Genomic DNA, 23,255 nt, shown 5'->3' on the forward strand with positions numbered 1-23,255 from the left:
GCCCTTATATTCCTGACCTCTAGGCTCTGGTGTGCACACCTACGCATGGCCACACTCATGCTCCAGGTGTCCACAATCAGGCACACATGCCCTGTGCCACTCCCAAGCACCTCCTGCTTCAACATGATCAAGGCCGCAGGTGATAGCCACAGAGGCTAGTGGCGTAAAAAGCCTGACCAATTCACTTATTCTACAAACGGTAGCTCCACCATTCCATACTGGAATTCCTTGCAAAACCCAGGGATCTTCCCTGCCAAAGACCTATGATTTATATCCATATTTTGTTATTTGCTTTCTGCATGTCTCGTGTCCTTTTCATTTGTCTATTCCTCCTTTGCTACCTTCCTTTGCATTCAGTGGATTTTCTAGTGTTCTATTTAATTCCTTGGTTGATATTTACTTTTAGAATAGTCTTCTGGTGATTGCTCTAGAAGTTGTAATGGACATCTTAATCACAGTTTTCCTCAGATTGATGCTAATTTAATTTCAGTAGACTAGAGAAGCTTTGCTCCAACGTACCCCTTCTTTGGCAAAATCTGTGAAACACATGTCACTGGGAGACTTCTTCGGAATGTGATGGACTGCATTTTAATTCCAAATTAGTGAGCTGACAGCACATTATTCAAAGTTGGACAAAGTCATGATAAACCAAGTACAAAGGTCATGATAAACAACAGTTTCACTGATTTCTAGGCCTAGAGTTCTTTATTCTCTCACAAATGTTGTGTAAGAATAAAGACACAGCAATGTGTGAATCCTAGAGGAAGAGGGCAGGCACTTGAATGACTCAAAGCACCTGTAAGCAGTTGTGCTGGACTTTATAAGACATTCAATCACCCCTTGAATAGCCCTAATGCGGTGCTCATGGGTTACGAAGCAATAGAATAAATTTCTTCAGCTGTGATAAGATTTAGTAACTCTTGAATGATGCCCTGTTCATGAACACTGAGATGTTGTTCTTTGGCTAGATTGAAGGCTCTGAAGGCATATTCCTGTGCCTGAAATAAAATTGCAGTGAAAAAAGGAAGTTGTTATAGGATAGCATGATATTGGGAAGCCCTGTATGTGCTCAAGCCCAGAAATGTCAGAAAGCCCTCATCAGCTTCTCACACCAGCCACTGAGCTCTTATTGGGCCCTATAGCCAGCCACACTTGTGCTGAGTGGGGCAGGGGACCCCAGAAAAAACCACTTGACTTGACAAGCTGAGTACAAGTAAGAACACCTCCACAAAGTGGGACCTTAATCAGGGCCCTCTGGACCAGCATTGGAAGCACAGAGGTGATAGATGCCACCTATAAATGGCCACCCTGAGGCCACATGGTCCAGAGTTTTGACTTGGACAGAGATTCCACAAGACTTCTTGGGACAGAATCTTACTGAGGCTGGACTCAACAAATGAGAAATGTCATGAGCATCTGAAGTATGTGAGGCTTACTCTGAAGGCAAAAGCTAGTGCAATAGAACAAAACAGCTAAATTCTACTGGAGGAATTTCTACCTCCATTTCAGACACTTTTTTCTGGGGAAACTTGCCTCTGAAGAATTCATCATCAGGTAGTAAAGCATAGCCAAGGTTTTCAGAACAAAGATGGTTTTCTGGGGGGCTTTGGTAGATGTAGTTTCTCGAATTTTCAAGATTGAAGTCAGGATCTGAATGGCTTCTGCTTCTTGGGCTTCATCTACAATGGAAAGGGAAGAAAGAAGAAACAGGCCCGAGGGCATTGAGCCTACCCTTACTGGTAAGCACCAAGCACGAAGCTGTTAGGGACACCTGGACTTTTGGCCACTAGAGGATGACGCAAACCACAGCAAGTTGGGCATCTGGAGGGCTGCCACATATAGTAAGGGAGCTGTTTCATGTGCTCCAGCTTTGGCTGGCATGTCATTACCAGAGTAATCCTAAAAAGTGCTCACTCCCACAGGTCCCAACACTGCTCAGGTTTGTCCCTTCAGAGTACTGAGCTCCAATCTCTTAGGTCCCCCAGACAGGCCATTTGTCACAGTGGGCATCCTTGAATCTAGCTCAGCATCCAGGATATAGCAAGAGGAGGGAGCTTGTGTGCAGGGTAAATGAAGATTGCTCAGGCTTTTGTGCCATTTGGCCTCTGTGGCTATCTTCTGCAGCCTTGAATGCAGGAGGTGCTTGGAAGTGTGGGCTCAGGGTACCCATGCCTGATGGTGGGCATCTAGAATATAGTGTGGGCATGTGTAAGTGGGCACACCTGAGCCGAGAGACTGAAGATATAAGGGTGGCATCACAGAGGACAGAGAATGGCAGAGGACCGCATAACAGAGTGCAATGGAGAGTGGCAGAGAATGCCAGAGAGCCCCTGGCACCCTTGTCTGCCCTGCACCTGGTTGCCGCACTACAAATGGTGTACAAATGGCCTACTCCAAATGAAATGTCTTTTCATTAAAAGCCAGAAAAAGTCACTGAGGGCTCCAGGACTCTCCTTTACCCATCTGCCTGGATCCATAGGAAATCTGCTCTGTGCCTTGCTGGCATAAAATGGTGTTTCTTGCTCCTACAGCACCTAATTCTTTTTCACTGAACCCAAAGCCACTTTGGCCTTTGTTTCTTCTGCCTGAGTTTACTATTTCCTTTAGCGGTTTTCAATCCTACATTAATCACAAAATAATTACACGCAAGCAATAGAAGAAATAAAAATTTGAACTCGGCAAAAATGATAATGGCTACCAGAAGGAATAGGGAAAAGAGTGAGGTGGAGGAGAAGGGAGGCAGATGGGGTACAGGCATGGGTGGTCTCGTGGAGGCTAAACAAAAGAAAAAAATTAGATGCTCTGCAGAAATCATAGTGGGCTCTGGCTGGGTCCTTTTCCGTTTAGATCTGCCCCTTATTATTAACCCTCTGAAAGGCTGTGTATGACACTAGGAATCTGAATTTTTCCCAACACTGGTAAAAATCTCTCTGACTCCCATGGCTCAGGGTCCCCATCAGCAAATTGGGAAAGCTGGCAAAGATGTACTCCATGACAGGGACAACTGTTCCCCCTCTTAGGGGTAAGTTCTGTGGGTGAGGAGGGATGACATCACTGCTCTGTTTTCAGGAGAGAAATGCCACTTACCCAAGCCAGTATCAGTCTCAAATTGCTTGCCCAGTAAATCTATATGTTGGACGCGATTCTTTAAGAGAACTTCATAGTGATCATTCAAATATTTATTCCAGATCTCAGAGACCTGTTGGGAAAGAAGATGGCAATCAGACAAGCCGATGAGACCTTAGTCATTGGACCAGCTAGGTAGGAGAACAGCACCCCTTGCAGACTCCCTGTCTCACTGTACCTGGAGGGGAGGGGCGCCTGAGGAGCCCAAAGAGTGACTGAAGTGAGAGCACATGGCAGGCTGATCTTGGGACAGACCTAGTAGGGTCTAGTTACAATGGCTACCATTTGTTGAGCACATACAGCTAAGCCTTTACATCCTCACAATATCCCAGCTGCGATCGTATTCTTATTATTCCCATTTTACAGATGAATAAACTGAGGCTCAGAGAAGTTAGGGTCACACTTGATTTTTGGTAAGAGCTGCTGTATGCACAGCTAGAATTTAAATTTGGTCTGTACGACTGCACAGCTCATTTCTTTTCAGCTATACCACAATGCCTCTTTCTCAGAGGTGGGTCAAAAATATGAATAAACAGTCATAGCATGAAAGCCTGCCCTGCACACAGAAATGGTTCCTTGCTAAGTGAGATGTTACAGTATGACTATAAACAATATTTTATTATATTGGACAATTTAAAATCTTTTACATATAAAGATGGAAAATTTAAAGTATTTTGATGTTCTTTGATCACTTCACAGGATCTTTCAGCAATGAACTTCCCTTAAAAATCTTACCTCTTTCTCTATCACACATCTCAGAATACCCACATGACTTGCTTCTATGGGTCTGACAGAGTACATAGGGGTTTAGCTGGAGGGGTTGTTTCTTATTGACCCATCATTCATTATTTGTCAATTATCCCATGGATGCTAAGGACTAGTCTGTTTTGGTAGTGGAGAAACAGGAGGAAAGTAAAGGGGAATCTATCATTCACCAGGCTATGTAATCTTGGACAAATAAATCACTTCATTTCTCTGTGTCTCAAATTTCTCATGAATAATCTGATGCCCGTTTTAGACACATGGCCTAAGTGTCAAAAGTCAGCTCCCATGTCCCGCAGCTCACCTTGGTGTACAGTGTGTCTGCCAGATCCAACTTATTAAGGCCATAAAAGATATTAGCCAGGTGGAAGTAGCCTCCTGAGGTCCTGATATTCTCTGTTCCAAATGCACAACTGGCAAAATAAATCTATAACAGAAGGAAGGAGAGTATTTGAGTGGTCTTTGTAAATCATAAATCTGACAAAGGATTTATTTCCAGTATATTTAAGAACTTTTACAACAGCCCAATTAAAAATGGGCAAAGGGTAAGAATAGACATATCTCCAAAAAGATATACCAGTGGCTAATAAATATATAAAATGATGGTCAACATTACTAGTCATTAAGGAAATGAAAATAAAACACAATGATATACTGCTTTGCACATGCTAAAATGACTATTCCCAAGAAAGACAGAAAATAACAATTATTAGTAAGGATGTATAGGAAATGGAATACTCATACATTGCTGGTAGAAATATAAGATGGTACAGCCTCTTTGGAAAACAGGCAGTTCTCAAAAAGTTAAACATAGAGTTACCACACGAGCCAGCAATTCCAATCTTACGTAGATATTCAAGAGAAATGAAAATGTGTTGATACAAAGAATTTTACCCAAGTGTTTATAGTAGCCTTATTCATAATAGCCACAGAGTGGAAACAACCCAAATGTCCATCAACTGATGATGACTAAACAAATTGTGATATATCCCTATGATGGAATACTACTCAGACATAAAGGGAATGAAGTATTGATACACATAACATGGATGAATCTTACAATAATTAGGTTAAGTAAACAAATTCAGATGCAAACAACCACCTATAATTCTGTGTATATGAAATGTCCAGAAAGGCCATAGAGACAGAAGCAGCTGCCTGAGCTGGGGCTCAGAAACTCCCCTCTGGTAATACTATCCAATACTGAAATCCTAATGGACACCTCATAAATTTTGGAAGAACAGATCAATTATTACCCTCTTGATCCTATCTAACATTTATACAGGGTTTTATAATTTAGAAAGCACTTTCATATACATCCAGCTCATTTAAATTTAATAACCACACTCTGAAGTAGACATTGAAGTTATTTAAAAAATAATAGCCAAAGTGCTGCACATATATTTGTCCTATTATTAAACTCTGCAATGACCCAATGAGGCAGAGACTATTTTATGATTTTCATCTTGTCAGTGATGAAAAAGGTTAAATAGTTTGCTAAAGACCATGTGGCCAGTGAGACAACAGAGCTGGACACAAGTAAAGCCTTTCTTTTAACCAGTGTACTGCCCTGTCTCGCTTTATTATCCTCAGAGCAATTGAGACTTGGAGAAATGATGTGATGTGGTCAACGGGCACAGTCAGGAAATGGAAAGGCTTGAACCCAAGTCATTAGAATTGTGTTCTTGCTAATATCCCCAGCAAATAGTTTGTTGTTAATGGAAAGTTTTAGAGAAATGCTTCAGGGATTGGGAGGGAGGATAAACAGAGTTGTTCTCAGAAATATTCAGGTGTTAAAATTTAGCTTGTTTACATCATTGGCTAGATGATAACGGGCTTCCTCGTAGTTTTCCTCAGCTATGCAGAGAAGGCCCAGGTTCCGATGTAGCAAAGAGTGGGTGGCATAACTACATTCGGCTGATTTGAGGACTGTCCACTGGGCTTGGGATAGATACTCCTCAGCCTGAATGATCTGACCCATACCTGCCCAAAAGAAACAAAGATTATAATTCATATCCTGGTCAGAGAACACATGATGAAATAAGAGACATCATCACCCATTTACTCACTATTTCATTCACATAAATTACTATTGATACACAAAAATTTGTACACAAGTTCTCACAGAAGCCTATTCATAACAGCCAAAATATAGAAAAACTTAAATATCCATCAACTTATGAGTAGATATTCAAAATGTGGCCTATTCATAGTCATGAATGGAATATTATTCAGTCACAAAAAAGCCCATGCTATGGTGTGAAGGAATCTTAAAAACATTCTAAGTAAAAGAAAGCAAACACAAAAGGCCACATATTGTATGCTTTCATTTATATGAAATGTCCAGAATAAGCAAGTCTATTGAGATAGAAAGTAGAGTAATGTTGACCAGAAACTATAGGAATGGGACTGAGGGGCAATGTGAGTGACAGTGATACAGGGTTTCATTTTGGGGTGACAATAATGTTCTGGAATTGGACATAGTGATGTTCACTTAATCTTGTGAGTATACTAAAACCACTGAATTGTACTTTGAAAGGCTGAATCTTTTAGTATGTAATTTAAAATATACATATAGTTATATTTAGTATGTTTTATGTGCCATACCTGGTACTGAGTGATGCATTAGAATATTGTGTAAGTTTCAGGTATGCATCATTATAAGTCAACATCTGTATATACTACATTAAGTTTACCACTGAAAGTCCAATTCTATTCCTCATTATACAACTGACCTCTTTGCCTAACTTTCTGTTCTTGGTCTTTCCTCCCAGGCTTAGTTCATATGTTAGTGTTATTTATTATTTTATTATAGTTTATAATAACATGTCACTGACTTAAAGGAGGAGCAGTAAAGAAGGAACAGCCTACAAGAAGAAGAAACTAATTCTTCATGACTGAAGCTCCAATTAAAATGGGAAGCTACTAGATGAGAAGCAAGAGGCCTAGGTCCATTATCCTAGCTCTTATGAACACTGCAACTCATATCTTCTGAGTTTTGTCTACAAAATAGGAACTTTAGAATGAGGCTACAAACTCAAAGAGTAAGGTACAGTAATGTGGTTTATTTAGACTTTTCACATTTAAAAGGGCAAATGAGTCTTAAGTAGGATTGTTAAGATGGGAAAAAATTGGGAGAGGGCATCAACATATATTTAAAATGAGTGGGGAGGTTCAGGCATGCTCTCTTACACATGGTGCTTGCCTGGAGAGGAATAGGGATGGGGTGCACAGAAGAGAGACATAAAGTTGCCAAAGGATGATATTAATAGTACAAGGGGTGGATGGAGAAAGGATGGCTAGTTTAGGAGCTCTGACACTTTTTCTGAAGGGAGAGATGCCAGGCTTACACTGTTCAGTGAAAGATCTGAGAGAGGTTATGAGGTGAGATTAGGCAGGTCTTGGTGATGAAAGCAAAGGGGCACAGAATAAAACAGACACAGATGATTCAAAGGTGTGACTGGGAGCTGCTCAGGGGAAGAAAAAGGCATGAGTTTATCTTTAGGGCCTGATACGTGTCATACACTCTGCCAGGCCATTTGCATCTGTGAGTTATATCTTCTTCCAAGACATAAACATCAGAGGAGGAATTTACCAAAGTGGGAACTTCATTCATTCATTCATTCAACCCTGTGCTCATCAAATTGATTGGGCCTCTGCTGGTGAAAAAAACCAGACATGATCCCTGACCTCAAAATGCTTAGTGTCAAGTGAAGTAGGGACACAATAAACAAACAAAAAACTGGTGCTATAAATGAAATGAACAGAGTGAGCAATCAAGAAAAAGCTAGAAGAAACCTCTGTGAATGACCAGGAAATTACCTCTCTGAGAAAGTGACAGTTATGCAGATACCTGAAGGGTGAAAAGAATCCTGCCATGGACAAAGGAGAAAAGAGCATTCCTGGCAGAAGGAAGAGTTGTATGAGCACCCCAAGGTATAAACAGGCTTGATGTCAAGGCTCACCCACCCAGTGAAGAGAGAGGGCGCTCCTTCCCTCCCCCAAGCCCCCCTCCCTCCTCCCAGGGCACTGACAACAGCGCAGGGAGGAAGAGTAAGGCAGTTCTCTTTGAAGTGTTACTGAAAATGTCATTTCTAGTTGATTAAAATTCCCAAGTTTTACCAAAGAAAAAAAAAGATTAAATGCCTGTTATTTTTCTCACTCCAGCCTAGAGGAATCTCCAAGATAGGAAAGAGGCATGTGTGGTGTAATGTGATTTATTTAGACTTTCAAAAAGGTTGGCACCGTTTTAAATCACTGACTGTGACAGTTACAATGAAACCTCCCATTTGGACAGCACTTCCATTTGGAAAGTGCTTGCAAAGCACTTTCATGTTCATTACACCTGAACTCAGTCACCATTCCAAACGATCCTGTGAAGAGGACACAGCAAATGCTGACACTGTGCCCACCAGGTAGCAAGCATTGTGAGAGCACTTTGTGGGGGGCTTCTCTGCACTAAGTATTGTTGCTGATGTGAAGACACTAGGATGAGTAAGAACAAAGTCAGCGCCAGTTTCCCCTGAGCTAGTGTAGGAGGGAGACTTTAAATAATTTCACCTATGAATGTATAATTATTGTTGAAGTAAGTGCCCAGGAAAAAGGAAGGGGCTTCTAAGTGGGGATATAAAAAAGAGACATGACCCAATCTGGGGGCTTGAAAAGGGCTTGTAGACAAGGGTGTGGTCACTCTTGAGCTGTGACTTAAAAGAAGAATAGAGTTAGCTAGGTGAAAGGGAGGATAGGGAGAGGGGAGGAAGTGGCTAAAGAAGAAGCTTCCAGAACTTCAAGAACAAGGAATTATCACAGTAACTCTGAAGAACACAGAAGCCAGTGTAACTAAAAGGGAGAGGGAAAAGCATATGAAATAAGATGAGAGAATTCATAAGGCTGGACTGAGCAGGGGATTAGAGATAACTTTAGGAGTTTGGTTTTTATTTATTGGAGTGACCAGATGTATTGTATATAGGGGCCAGATTGCAGGGAGGCAGAGAAGGTGTGCATTTGTGATTTACATCTGGACCCAGGTTAGTCCAGATGAGAAATGATGGACATCAGACAAGGGCCATTTTTTCAAAATCTCATAGCTGGTTATTGCAGAGAGAAACAGAACCTGGGTGGTATTTCCTCAACAAGTGCTACTCCCACTAGTTCTGAGGAGGGACAGGTCAGATTGGGAGTCAGAGGTGAGCAGGGTGAAGAGGGCATTCTTGAGCGAAGTGGTCTGGTAAGGGAGTCAGAGCTCCAGTGAGTAAGAAGAGGCTGCATGCAGAAGAGGCAGTCAGAATGGGGAGACACAGCTATGACGGGGAAGAGAAAGGGTTGGAGAAACTAAAATTGAGTAATATTTTTTAAATAAATGACCTTTAACCTTTAAAAGCCTCAGTCTTTGTTACCCACCTTGAACCTAGATTGTATGTAGATTCTATGTAAACTGGGCTACAGCTGACATTTTGGGGTCGTTGCCTTCTCTGAATTACAGCATAGAAAAACCTGGCCTCTAGGGATAGAAAATGATACAGATATGGAGAGGGAAGCAGAGAAAAGAGATAAGGCCCAAGAAAGAGAAACAGCACCAGCCTTAGTTTCTTGCAGTTTACAATCTGTGGTCCCTCATGTAGACTCAAATACCTTAAAGACACTCAGCTTCCTAAAAAATGTCCTTTTGCTTAATCCAGCTAAGAGTGGGTTCTGTCAGTGGCAGCCAAGTCTGTACATCTACCCCATCCTGCACAAAATGCACTCTTCCACTAAAGGTGTCTTAGTGCAACCAGCACCGCTGGACTTTTGACCACTGAAAACATCACCCAACATAGCACTTTTTAAGGGCTCCAGGGAGGTCTCAAGTCAGTTTCACTTACCAAGGCAGGCCTCTGCCAACAGCAGGTAAGCAGGCACTAGCTCTACTGAACTGAGGCCATGCACATTCATGCGGAAGCGAAGAGAATGCAAAGCTGCTGGGACGGCATCTTTATATTTTCCTTCAAAGAGGTATTTCTGGGCTACGGTGTAGCAGAATTCAATCAAATGCTTCTGTGGGAGAAAAAACAGAGTGTCTGAGAGTCTAAAGGTGAAAAGCAAGGTGGGTACAGGTACACTGGAGATAAGGCCAACACCTAAGGAATGGGTTGAGGGCACAGAGTGAGTCTGCCTATATTAAAGTAGATGTGAGACTCAAAATAGGTGATACAAAAAGGCAACCTGGACTGTGAGTTCCTCCAGGTTCAGGAATATGTCTTTTATTTTAGTTCAGTGCTTAACAAAGAAGGATAGGCTTCCCCAAGATGTTCAGAACAGGCCTCCTCAGGAGGTACCACTGTGGCATATGGATTATTTTGAGCTGAGGCCAATCCAGTCCCTATAAACTCAAGAGGAACTTTTACTGCTCCTTTAACTACCTAGAAAAATAAAAATTGGGGGTCTTACCTAGAATTAGGATTATTACCAGAAATATCCTTTGTATCTGAATAACCTATCTACATGGCAGGGCAAACATCTAATGATAGTTTCTGCTCTTTATCATATGAATCACCTCTCCTTATCATATGAATCCCCCTCCTCTCTCCTTGAAACCAGAAGGTCCCTATTCCATTCTTTAGTTTAGGATATATACCCCCATTTTGCCTCATTGTTTTTAGAATCCTCATGTCTATGTAGATTCCCTGTATGTGTATAATTACATTTGTTCTTTTCTCCTACTAATCTGATGTTAATTTGATTATTTGACCAGTCCAAGAAGAACATAAAGGGGAATGAATACTCAATATAAAGTTATTAAATGAATTAATTATCCTCATATTTATAATAAAACTATAGTTTAGCAAAATTGTCATGTCTTAAATGATCGAAAACTTCCTTACTATTTGAGCTAATTTTGAGAGAAATTTCTTAGTTATCCTGCTTAGCTTGTATCAGGAATACCTATAGCTCTAAGGCCTCTATGCAACTGTCACAACACTAACATTGATGAATCTGGTATTTTGAGATCTATGGCTTAAAAATGCTAATTATTTTAGAATAACTGAGACACAATCACTGCCATGGTGATAAGAGCTAGTTTTCACAATGTCCTTTACTTAGGAACTAATATATTCATACTTCATTTTTGGACCTTCTACAATGTGCCTAGGCTCTTATCATGGTACTTGGCTTATGTGGATGTTATGGCAGGATTTCATCCCCTCCAAATTAACCCCTAGTAGCTCAGGAGAAAGAGCCTTTAATAGTGGGGTGATTTTAAATGAGTTCATCAGGATGGCCCTGAGTCCAATCTAACTGGCGTCCTTATAAGGAGAGGGAATTTGGATACACAGAGACCGCAGGGATGTGAGGACACAGCATGGAGGCGGCTATCTGTAAACCAGAGAGGCCTCAAGAAAAAAACAAACCTGCCATTGACCTTGAACTTTAACCTCCAGAACTCTGAGAAAATACATTTTTACTTTCTGTATTTTGTTCTAGCAGCTCAGAGAGACTAATATAGCAGTATTTGGTAAATACTGCTGTATTTTGTTCTAGCAGCTCAGAGAGACTAATATAGCAGTATTTGGTAAATATGTGAAGAACAATGGACAGAATGGTGCTGAGGACATAAAGACACAAAACAAGGGCACTGAGGAGAGGCTACATTGCCATGACCTTGACACAGTGTGCCCTTTGTCCAGGAGTTAACCCTGTACCAGTCCCAGGGGACCTACCTGCCGCTGCTGCAGCTGCTGTAGGCCATGCTGCCGTTCTTCCTCTGAATTGTAAAAGGGCATGGAAGTGCGCAGTGGAATTAGCAGTTGACAGATCTTCTCGTGAATGCTGACCCAGTCAGCTTTTTGATGAACCACACCACTGACGATGAAAACATGGACTCATTAAGGGCCCTACGACTGGCCTAGTCCCATATACCAGGAAAGTAAGCCTAACACAAACCCACAGGGAGCCCACAGCTCTTCCTGACACAAATTTCATTGCTTTCAAGTGGTTATTTTGTTGGTGTAAAGGTATGTTGTGGGGTGGAAGGAGGATTTTTTTTTTCTGGAGGCTCTGGTTCACACTCCAAGTCATGTGGTCATACTCTGTCTATTCTGCTTCTGTGCTTACTTATTAAGAACAAAGACACCTTTACCTTAGCATTGTCTTAAGGTTATTTTCAAAAATAGCTGAACACTGAGGCTGATGGATTTGAGGGTCCTTTTCTTGGGTGAGGGAGAGGAATTCACCTTTGATGAGGCTTTTTGAGAGGCACTCCCCCACAGGTGGTGTCCCCGTGGCTCTGGAGAGCACCATGAGCATTGCCTTCTGTACACCAGGAAGGCCACTTAGATAAAACACACCATGAGTGCCCTCCAATTCCAGTGGTGCAGCAGATGGCCTTGTGTGTGGCTATTTAATTTCAAAAATGAGATAAAATGTTCTACCATTTTAAAAGTAAGGAAGCACGGAAGGATGTGGAGAGATTAGTTACTATAAGCCTATACTCCAAAACCAATTGTTTTTTTACCTCTCCAGAGGGAAGCACTGGGTACAGTTTGGGTTACAGGTTTCTGACTGTTTCACATGCATATTTGGTATTTCTTAACATTCAAACAACATAGATATAGACCTCTACATTGTTGCAGAAAAATTCTATCAAGTAGCACTCCTACAGAGTATCCACTGCCACTCATAAATAATTGCCTCTGTAATGACTCCCATATCTACCTAGTTTTGACCCTTCCTCCAATCATGGGCTGTTGTTTATTTGCACATTTTATTTTGAATCTAAAAGCTAAGTTATGGAAAGAACCTAAGTACCCAATGACAGAAGAATGGATAAAGAAGATGTTGTGTGTGTGTGTGTGTGTGTGTGTGTGTGTCTTGTCTAATTGCCCTGACAGAACCTCTAATAGAATAATGCATAGAAATGGTAAAAGCAACATTCTTATCCTATTCCTGATTTGCAGGGGTGGGGGGAGATTATAAGTCTTTTTTCATTAAGTATGATGTTAGCTGTGGGTTCTTCATAGATGCCCTTCATAGATGCCCTACCAAGTAATGGAAGTTCCTTCCTATTCTGGTTTTTTTAGTGTTTTTATCATAAAGGGTATTGAATTTTGTCAAATGCTTTTTCTGCATCTATGGAGATGGCCATGTTGTTTTATACCATTATACCATGACTGGCCATGTCAGTTATACCATTATGATGGAGTCTTATATTGACGTTTGTATGTTGAACCAACTTTGAATTCCAGGGAGAAATCCCATGTGGTCATATGGATAATCCTTTTCGTAGCTGCTGATTTGGTCTGCTAGTATTTTGTTGAGAATTTTTGCCTCATTGTTTACAAGGGATATTGGCCTGTAGTTTTTTTTGTTTGTTTGTTTGTTTGTTTGTTTGTTTTATATCTCTGTTTGATATCTGGTTTTGGTATCAGGATAATACTAGCCTCATAAAGTGAGCTGGGAATTATTCCTTCCTTTTATGTTTCTTTTTTTGGGGGGTGGGCATGGGGAGAGTTTGTGGAAAATGGTGTTAATTCTTCTTAAACATTTGATGGAACTTGCCAGTGAAGTCACCTGGTCCTGAGCTTTTCTTTGTGGGAGATCTTGACTACTAGTTAAATTTCCTGCTGTAGATCTAGACAAATATTGTATATCTTCTTGAGTTGATGTTGATAGTATGTGTATTTTTAGGAATGTATTTCATTTAGGTTATCAAATTTGTTGCCATACTATTGTACATAATATTCTCTTATAATCTCTTATTTCTGCAAAATTTATAGCCATATCCCTGTATTCATTTCTGATCATAGTAATTTGAGTTTTCTTTTCTTGATCAGCCTAGCTAAAAGTTTATCAATTTTGCTGATCTTTTTATAGAACCCACTAAGTATTGGTTTTGTTGACTCTCTTGTTTTCCTACTCTCTATTTCATATTTCTGTGTTACTCTGTAGTGTTTCTCTTTTTCTGCAATCTTAGACTGAGTTTGTCCTTCTCACCACCCCTAATTTCTTACGGGGAGGGGTGCTCGGTTATTAATTTGGTATCTCCTGTCTCTTTTTGTTTGTTTTTTGTTTTGGTTTCTTTTAGTAATTTTTTAAATATCATTGCTCATTTTAAAACAATATTTGCTTCCCCCCACCCTCTCTGGTGTAGTCCCCATGGAATTTCCTTCACCAATGCACCTGTGCACCATCACCTCAGTCTCCTGTGCTCCTCCTTCCCTCCCTCTCACCCCCTCCCTCCTCCTCCCCTGCAGTATGTCTCTGATTCATAATTGTCTGTTTTTGCTCTGTTGTGTTTTGTACTATTATTTTTTTACACTGATGTCTTATTTAGTTCCCCTATATTCCTGCTACAAGTGAAACCATCCAATATTTTTTTTTCCTTCTGGCTTTTTTCCACTGAGCATAATTCCTTCTAGCTCCACCCACATTGCTGCAAATGGCATCAGTTTATCTTTTTTGATAGCTGAATAATATTCCATTCTGTATATATATCACATCTTCTTGATCCAGTCATCTATTTTTGGGCATTTGGGTTGTTTCCAGGTTTTACCTATTGTAAATAGTGCTTCAATAAACATAGGGGTGCAGGTGTTTCTTTTGAATCAATGTTTTTGTGTCCTTTGGGTAGAAGTGGAATTGCTGGGTCATATGGTAGCTCCATTTTTAGTAGACTGAGGAACCTCCAGACAGCTTTCCATAGTGGTTGGACCAGTTTGCACTCCTACCAGCAATGTAGGAGAGTTCCTATTTCACCACATCCTTGCCAACATTTGTTGTTGCTAGTTTTTTTAATAAATGTCATTCTTACTGGTGTAAGGTGGTATCTCAATGTGGTTTTGATTTGTATTTCCCTGATGATAAGGGATGTTGAACATTTTTTCATAAGCCTGTTGGCCATTTTCATTTCCTCTTTGGAGAAATGTCTTTTAAGTTCTTCTGCCCATTTCTTGACTGGATTGTTTACTTTGTTTTTGTTGAGTCGAGTGAGTTCTTTGTATATCTTTGTGATCAGTCCCTTATCAATTGTATAGAGTACAAAAATTTTTTCCCGATCAGTGGGGTATCTCTCTGTTTTGGTTAATGTCTCTTTTGCTGTACAGAAGCTTTTCAGTTGATGTAATCCCAGGTGTTTATCTTTTCCTTGACTTTCTTTGCTTTGGGTGATGAGTCTTTAAAGATGTTACTGAGATGTATGTTTGTAGTGTTTTACCTATATTTTCTTCTATATATTTTATGGTTTCAGGCCTTATGTCCAGGTCTTTTATCCATTTTGAGTTCACTTTTGTGCATGGCAAGAGGTAGTAGTGGTCTAGTTTCATATTTTTGCATGTGGTGGTCGTTTTCCCAGCACCATTTATTGAACAAACTGTCCATGTTCCATTGTATATTCTTTGCTCCTTTGTCAAAGATTAATTGTCCATATAAGTGTGGCTTTATTTCTGGGCTCTCTATTCAGTTTCATTGGTCTGTGTGTCCGTTTTTGTTCCAATACTAGTTTTAATTATTATGGCTTTATAGTATAGCTTGAAGTTTGGAAGTGTGATACTTCCTTTCTCCTTTGTTTTCATCAGTAGGACTTTGACTATTCGTGGTGTTTTTGTGGTTCCATATGAATTTCATCAGTATTTGTTCTATTTCTTTGACAAATGTCATTGAGATTTTTACTTGAATAGCATTGAATCTTTATATTGCTTTTGGTAGGATGGCCATTTTAATAATGTTAATTCTTTCAATCCATGAGCAAAGGATGTCTTTCCATTTCTTGTGTCTTTTTCTATTTCTTTTAACAGTGTTTTATAATTTTCTTTGTAGGTCCTTCACCTCTTATGTTAGGTTTATTCCCAAGTATTTGATTTTTTTGTTTCAATTATAAAAGGGGTGGTTTTCTTATTTTATTCTTCTTCAGATTGTTTGTGTATAGGAAGGCTACTGATTTTTGTGTGTTGATTTTGTATCCTGCTACTTTACTAAACTGGTTGATTATTTTGAGTAGTTTTTCTGTGGAGCTTTTAGGGTTCTCTATGTATGTTATCATATTATCTGCAAATAGTGATAGTTTTACTTCTTCTTTCCCTATCTGTACTCCTTGTATGTCTTTCTCTTGTCTTATTGCTCTGGCGAGGACCTCCAGTATTACACTGAAGAGCAGTGGTGAGAGAGGACATCCTTATCTTGCTCTTGATCTTAAAGGAAAGGCCTTCAGCTTTTCGCCATTGAGAATAATAATGGCTGTGGGTTTGTCATATATGGCTTTTATCATGTTAAGCTATGTTCCTTCTATCCTGAGAATTTCAAGTGCCTTCGTCATAAATGGATGTTAGATTTTGGCAAATGCTTTCTCAGCATCTATTGATATGATCATGTGGTTTTTATTTTTCTTTTTGTTGATGTGTTGGATTACACTGATGGATTTTTGTATGTTGAACCATCCTTGTGCCCCTGGGATGAATCCCACTTGATCGTTGTGTGTTATCCCTTCGATGCATTGTTGGATTCTGTTGGCAAGGATTTTGTTGAGCATTTTTGCATCAGTGTTCATTATGGAGATTGGCCCATAATTTTCTTTTTTTGTACTGTCTTTGTTTGTTTTTGGTATTAGTATAATGTTGGCTTTGTAGAACATATTTGGTCGTATTCCTTCTTTTTCAATTTTTTGAAAGAGTTTGTGTAGGATAGGCACTAATTCACTGCTGAACGTTAGGTAGAATTCATTTGCGAAGCTGTCTGGGCCTGGGTTTTTGTTTTTGGGGAGTGCTTTGATTACTGCTTCCATTTCGCTGCTTGTAATTGGTCTGTTAAGGTGCTCTATTTCTTCTTTATCCAGCTTTGGATGATTATATTGTTCTAGGAATTTGTCCCGCTCTTCTAGATTGTTGAATTTGTTTGCATATGGTGTTCATAGTAATCTCTGATTATTCTTTTAATTTCTACTGAGTCTGTTGTGATTTCTCCTCTTTCATTTATAATCCTATTTATAAGTGTTTTCTCCCGTTTTTTCTTTGTGAGCCTGGCTTGAGGTTTGTCTATTTTGTTTATTTTTTTCAAAGAACCAACTTGTGGTTTCCTCCCATCTCTTTTAATGTGTTTTACAGTTATAAGTTTCTCTTTGCCTCCCACAAGTTTTAATATGTTGTTTTCATTCTCACTTCATCTCAAAGCATTTTCTAATTTCCCTTGTGATTTCTTCTTTGATTGACTGTTTAAGAGTATGTTGTTATATCCACATTCATAAATTATCTTTTATAATTGATTACTAATTTGATAATTTGTGGTTAGAGAACATACTTCGTAAATATATTGGGATATTATGCTCTAACATATGATCTGTTCTGGAGAATGTTCCACGCACATAAGAATGTGTATTCTGCTGTTATATGTATTCTGGTGTTCTATAAAGGTCAGTTAGGACTATTTGGTTGAGTGTTGCTCGAGTCTTGTATTTCCTTGCTGATCTATCTGGTTGTTTTACCTATCACTAAAAGTAGGGTATCGAAGTGTTTCACTACTAGTATTGAATCATTTATTTCTCTCTTCAATTGTGACAATTATTGTTTCATGTATGTTGAGACTGTTGTTGGATGCATACTATCATGGGTTTTTGTATTTCAATTACCTATAACGTGTTTACTCAAATGTGAGAAAGTTAGCTGTTTGATTACATTTATACATATTTCAAAACAGGTAACAATAATATAGGGAAGGGTTCAACAAAGTTTTCTATAAAGAGCTAGATAGCAAATAGTTTAGGCTTTGAGAGCTCTGTGTTCTCTGTTGTGACTGATAAGCCTCCCCAAGATGTTCAGGTCTTCCCAAGATGTGTCATGTTGGCATCTGGATAGAAAAAGGCTCATTCCCTTAACAAGATAGATTAACAACAATTGGGCGTATTACCCAGAATAGGATTTTTATCCCCTTTCTATAACAAAAAATGATCTCTATGGCAGGGCAAACAACAAAGCACAGAGCATCTCATTTATTAGGAGAAAATTTTCTCACTTCTCTGGTTTCTCCTGAGGCTGGACAAACTAACATCAGAGAGACAAGTAGGTAAAAAAAAAGACCAAATTTAATAACATAGACATGGAGAATTTACATAGCTGAAAAATTCTAAAGTAGATGGATAGGCTGGGATTTATATCCTCTGCTATGGGGCCAAGGATATCAAGGAGAGTTTTACATGACAAGGAGGGATGACTTCATACAAGAAAACCTTGCCTTTAGGTGTTTGCCCTGCCTTAAGATAGTTTTCTCAGATAGAAAGGTGATTCCTGGATACATCCCTAAATCTAGATAATCTGCATTCTTTTAGTAATGGTAACAGTTTCTCCCCAGGCACAAAGGCCCTCAATTGACCTTAGTTCCACATTCCCAGGTGACACTACCGGAAAAGGCCCACTTTGGATATCTTAGAGAAAGTCTATTTGAATCTTTTGGGCAAGACTGATCCTCTAGGCTGTTGTCATATGAGTCCCCATCTCTCCCCTTAAGCTTCAAGCCTCTGTTCCATTCCCTACTTCTGGTATATACCCTCCTTTTGCCCTGCTGGGTTTGAACCCACATCTATGTCTATTCTCCATACTATGTAATTAAATTTGTTCTTTTCTTCCACTAATCTGTCTGACCTTAATAGATTGTTCAATCAGCCTGAAAAGAACCCAGAGGCATAGGGGAAAATTTCCTCTGCTCCATAATGGTTGCAACTATTCAACTCCACTACTGTAGCACAAAAGCAGTCATAGACAATGCATAGCTGTGTTCAAGCACCCTCTCTCTTTTCTGCCTTCTGGGATAACAGAAATACAAGAAAGTATTTTCTTTACAAACTACAATTACTACTATAGAAATGACATTAAGCATTTAAAGTTTGTCTTGATAGATAATTATTGTAAACAAATCAGCAAAAGCACTGAACAGCCAGAATAAGGAAATAGTTGAGTTCCACAGGGTATTTATTAAATAAGGGCTTGTTGAGTAACAGTGTTGAGCAATGGAAATATTACTTAACTGCTTGAACTTTTATTCTGATGAGAGCATTTAATTTATCTTGCCTTTTTGAATAGTGAACTTCATTTCTATCTTTGTGAGATCTCTTCTTATTTATCTGTCTTATCCATAACACCCAACACAGGGCAATGCATAAAAAGAGTCAAAATGTGTTTTCAATCAAGGCTCACAATCAAGTAGCTTGTGAGTCACATATGTTTTCTTTGGCCATTATCATGTTTTTTAAACTGAATTTGACTTATTTAGGCAGGGCATTCATTTTCCAGTTCACTACAGATCCTACTATTTACTCCTCTTGAATACCATTTCATGGTTTTCTCTTCCTGGCCAGTGAAGGCATTTTAATTTGTTCCCCATGTGTTAAATAAAAGAAAAAAATTAGTGCAAATTAATCTATATGCTATGATTTGCTAACCTACAGCACTGAAGCATGTGTTTTACCTGTCAGCAATGTTTCAGTGTGTACTTTAATAAAATTGACTTTTCTTAAAAATGTTCTATTCCTTGGGAGTATTATCAGAATCCAATATAGAATGATATGCACAAGATTACACAGAGTATATAAAATAAATGCATTTGTAGGAAGGGAGTATAGGAGATTCACCAAAGTGCTAGGTTATTAACCTTTGGCTTGTGGGGTTATGGCTTACTTTTCTTCTTTTATTTCTTTTTTCAAGTTTTCTTCAGTAAGCATGAATTACCTTTCTAATCAGGAAAAAAAATTCTTTTGCAAAAAAAAAAAAAAATCTTACACAAATTCAAGTTGACTGCCCTTCCTGCTCTTGAAATTTGGAATGAGGAACTCAGTAAGTATTGAGTGCCAAGTTGGTGCCAGGCATGGTTCTTTCTATGCACCCACAGTGACCCTATGAGGGAAAGGCATTAAAGCTTTCATTTTTGAGATAGAGAACAATTAGTTCAGTTTTATTTAATGGAAAATTTTTGAAAGTTCCAGAACACAAGGATATAGAAATCTAAAGAAAAGAGGGAAAAGAAAGAGATTTTAAAGATTAAAATTAAATTAAAACCAGTGAAAAAGGGCCTCCCTGGTGGCACAAAGGGTTAAAGTCTCAGCGCTGTCAAGCTATTACCAGCCACTACAGCACAAGTTTGATCCCCAGCCAGGGAGCTAACCCACATGGCACAGCAGACCTCAACTGTCTTGCCCGATGCTTCCCTCAGCAGTGTATTTCAGTAGATCCACCTGTTCTGCTCCCCACTCTGTCTTTAGTGAATCCTCTCTACCACCACCACCCCCAAACCTCTGGTTTACAGCCCATTTCTTGTATGCATAAATAAAATAAATCTTAAAAAAAAAACAGTGAAAGAAGAGAAAGAAAATAACAGAGAATAAAGACATAGGAAATGATAATTTATTCATGGACTCACCAAATATTTAGTTTTAACTATTTCAAAACACTTAACTGGAGACTGGGGCAATCGGGCAGGTCAGACCCAGATGGAAAGACAGCACACATATGATAGATTTTCTATGGTTTCTAAAGCTTCTCTATGTGAATCATACATGTGAATGTCATTAACATAATATCCTACATTCCTGGAGAATAAAATTGAGATAATATACTTGCCAACAACAACAACAACAAAAAATCAAAGGAGGGAAATGAGTCATCTGGGAGAAACTGCAAAGTGAGTTAAGAGGAAAAAGGAATTACTTCTGGCTAGAGGCATATAGAAGATGAGGGAAGAAGTAGGTGCTCACCCCAGAGTCTCTCCTGAGTGCCAGGACTCTACTGCCAGCTGTTTACTGGCTATCTCTCCCAAGTGACCTGAAGGTCCCTGAAACTCTGTGTCCTCATCTCAATCTGTCACCTACTACCTCCTCCCTCCGTGTTCCTCACCCCACTTAATAGGATTATTATTCATTCTGTTCATTTATTCAACAAGTCATCACTGAGTGTCTGGCATGTGTGGGCACTAAATCTAGTAAAAGACACAGATATTAAACAAGTAAACACAAAAATATAAAAGTACAGAAAAGAAAAATGGTTTTTAAGATTGGATCTTCAGAGTAGACTTCTTTGAAAAAATAACATATAAACTGAAGGGTGAGAGGGAGCTAGGAAGTTTCATGGTTGAAGGTGAGGTTCCCAGCAGAGGGAACGGCCTGGGCAAAGAACTTGAGGTAGAAGAAAGAAAACCTCTGTAACTATTGATACATCAAGGGAAAGAGGGGATGACAGAGGTGCAGTGGAAAGTAAAGGAGGAGAGGTAACCAGAGCCTGACAGTTTCTCCTACAACTTCTGAACTGTGTTCTAAATGCAATGAAGACTTAGCAATGAAAACACATACCATTCTTACCCTCATGGAGTGCACAGCCAGTGAGAAACACAGACTGCTGAACAACTGTTATCAATCTGGTCATTAGTGTTAGGTTAGGGGACATGTTAGAGTCTTATGAAAGCACTGAGGAAAGACCCTAATCCAGTCTGACAGGTATGGAACCACCAGCACAACTAGTCTTCAGAGTATACCTTCTAATCTGTCTTCCACACTGCTGCCAGCCATTTTTCCCTAACACAAAGAAGAGCATGTTAAAACCATCCATGGCCTCCCAGAAGAAAATTTCCAAACTCCTTGATCTCATGTCTCCATTCGATCCTAACTTTTATCTTCTTGGTTTAAAACTCCTACTACTTAGTACCTAGACACAATGATTTTAAAAAAAAAATTTTTTTTTTACTTAACACATGGTAAGAAATACATCTTATTAGTACAAAAGTACATATCCCCATAAAACACTAATACAAAAGTTTCTCAAAAATAATGCAAGTAGGACTATTCTGACCACCCTTCACCCAAGCAGCCTGGACCCCCAGAGTATCCTATCCTTCTTTATTGCTCATCTGTCAAGTTCCCACCAACCTTTCAAGATTTGGTTCAAATGTTATTTCTTCAGAGAATCCTTTTGAGACACTTCCCCATTCACCACGCTTCCAACTTTAGAAGTCCCAGGGGATGGGACATCCTATATGACAGCCTTGTAATGGAGGGGGTAGCATAATGGCTTAAAAAAAAAAAAAACATACAAACTGGAGCCTCGCTGGTGGTGCAAGGGGTTAAGCACCATACTATGAAGAAATCCACAGCCTCTGCAGCATGAGTTCGATCCCCGGCTGGCCAGGGAGCAACCCACTGAGGCAAAGCAGATCTCTCCTGTCTTGCCCTGCTACTCCCCTCAGCAGTGTGTTTCAGTCAGTCTTCCTGTTCTGTTCCCCACTCTATCTCTGGTGAATCCTCTCTCTCTTTCTCACTTTCTCTCTCTTTCTCACACATACACACACACACACACACACACACGCTTCTCTGGCCTGTATCCCAGCTCTTGTATGCATAAATAAATAAATCTTAAAAAAAAAAAACATACAAACGAATTAGTCTGCTCTGGACTAGGTTTTCTGGACATCAGCAACCTAGCTGTTTGATCTCAGACCCCCAGATAGGGTCTATTCTGAAGCAAAGCCAGGGGATGTTATGCTGAATGAAACCCTCCCTATACCCTCACCATCTTGTTTGTGCACCAAACTGCCTTTCTTTCTATACCTCAAACACACCAAAGTATTTCCTCCCTGAGTCTTACTGTAGCACTCTTTCCCCAGTCATTTCCATGGAAGGCTGCTCCAACTTCATCTTTAGATCAATAGTCTACTGTCAGAGAGGCTGTCTGCCCAATCTCCCACCACATTCCCTTTGTCTTCATGGCATTTATCACTCTCTAAAATTACCTTGCTTTCTGTTTGTTAACTTATTTGTCTCCTCAAACGTTAGCTCTTTGAGGGTCTGCCAAGTTCCCCCAGTAACTTAAGCAGCTAGAAAAGTACATAGAAAAGTACATAGCTCATAGTAAGCCCGCAACAAAATATCCGGTGACGAATGAGTTAAGTAGCAATGAAGGCAGACAAGACCAGTCTAGAAAATCGCCTTAAAGGTTTGCTGTCGGAGCGGGGTGCCAGGGGTTAACGCCGGGCACCCGCGCCCCCACCGGTGAGGGACAGGGTGAGGAAGGTGAGGCGCTCAGGTGCCGTTTCAGGGCCTACCAGTAATACGTGACTGTGCAGGCCGTGCACACCCGCTCCGCCGGGGCTTCGCACACCTCACAGCAGAGCCGGCGCCCCTTGGGCACCGCTAGGGGGTAAATCACGTCCATGTCGGGGCCGGCGGTGTCGGTCTCTAGGACGGTTGCCTGGAGAGGAAACGCTGGACGCAGGGGTCACGTGACAGCCACCGGGCCGCCGGGTTCCCAGAGTTTCAAGGACCGGGAGAGGCGTGCCTCGCTTGACACCTGGCGCGTTTGTGGGGTTAAGTAAACAGAACCAAAAAAGAAAAAGAAAAAAAAAAAATGCCACAAGTCCTAAGGGTGAAA

The 23,255-nt window shown here is 40.0% G+C and overlaps 1 protein-coding gene across 1 annotated transcript; it reads right to left on the reverse strand.

Annotated features, from left to right (window-relative positions):
- Window positions 1–514: 514 nt before the first annotated feature.
- On the reverse strand, window positions 515–23,111 carry ZMYND12 (zinc finger MYND-type containing 12). Its single transcript, XM_037499003.2, has 8 exons — window positions 22,930–23,111; window positions 11,586–11,727; window positions 9,750–9,921; window positions 5,702–5,871; window positions 4,193–4,315; window positions 3,088–3,199; window positions 1,534–1,679; window positions 515–998 (listed from the first exon to the last, which is right to left on the reverse strand). The coding sequence occupies exons 1-8, from the start codon at window positions 23,037–23,039 to the stop codon at window positions 870–872; spliced, it is 1,104 nt and encodes a 367-aa protein (XP_037354900.1). The 5' UTR covers window positions 23,040–23,111; the 3' UTR covers window positions 515–869.
- Window positions 23,112–23,255: the final 144 nt, after the last annotated feature.

The sequence above is a fragment of the Talpa occidentalis genome, unplaced genomic scaffold (genome assembly GCF_014898055.3).
Source record: "Talpa occidentalis isolate TD23 unplaced genomic scaffold, MPIMG_talOcc4v2.1 talOcc4.9, whole genome shotgun sequence".
In the NCBI taxonomy this organism is placed as follows: Eukaryota; Metazoa; Chordata; class Mammalia; order Eulipotyphla; family Talpidae; genus Talpa; species Talpa occidentalis.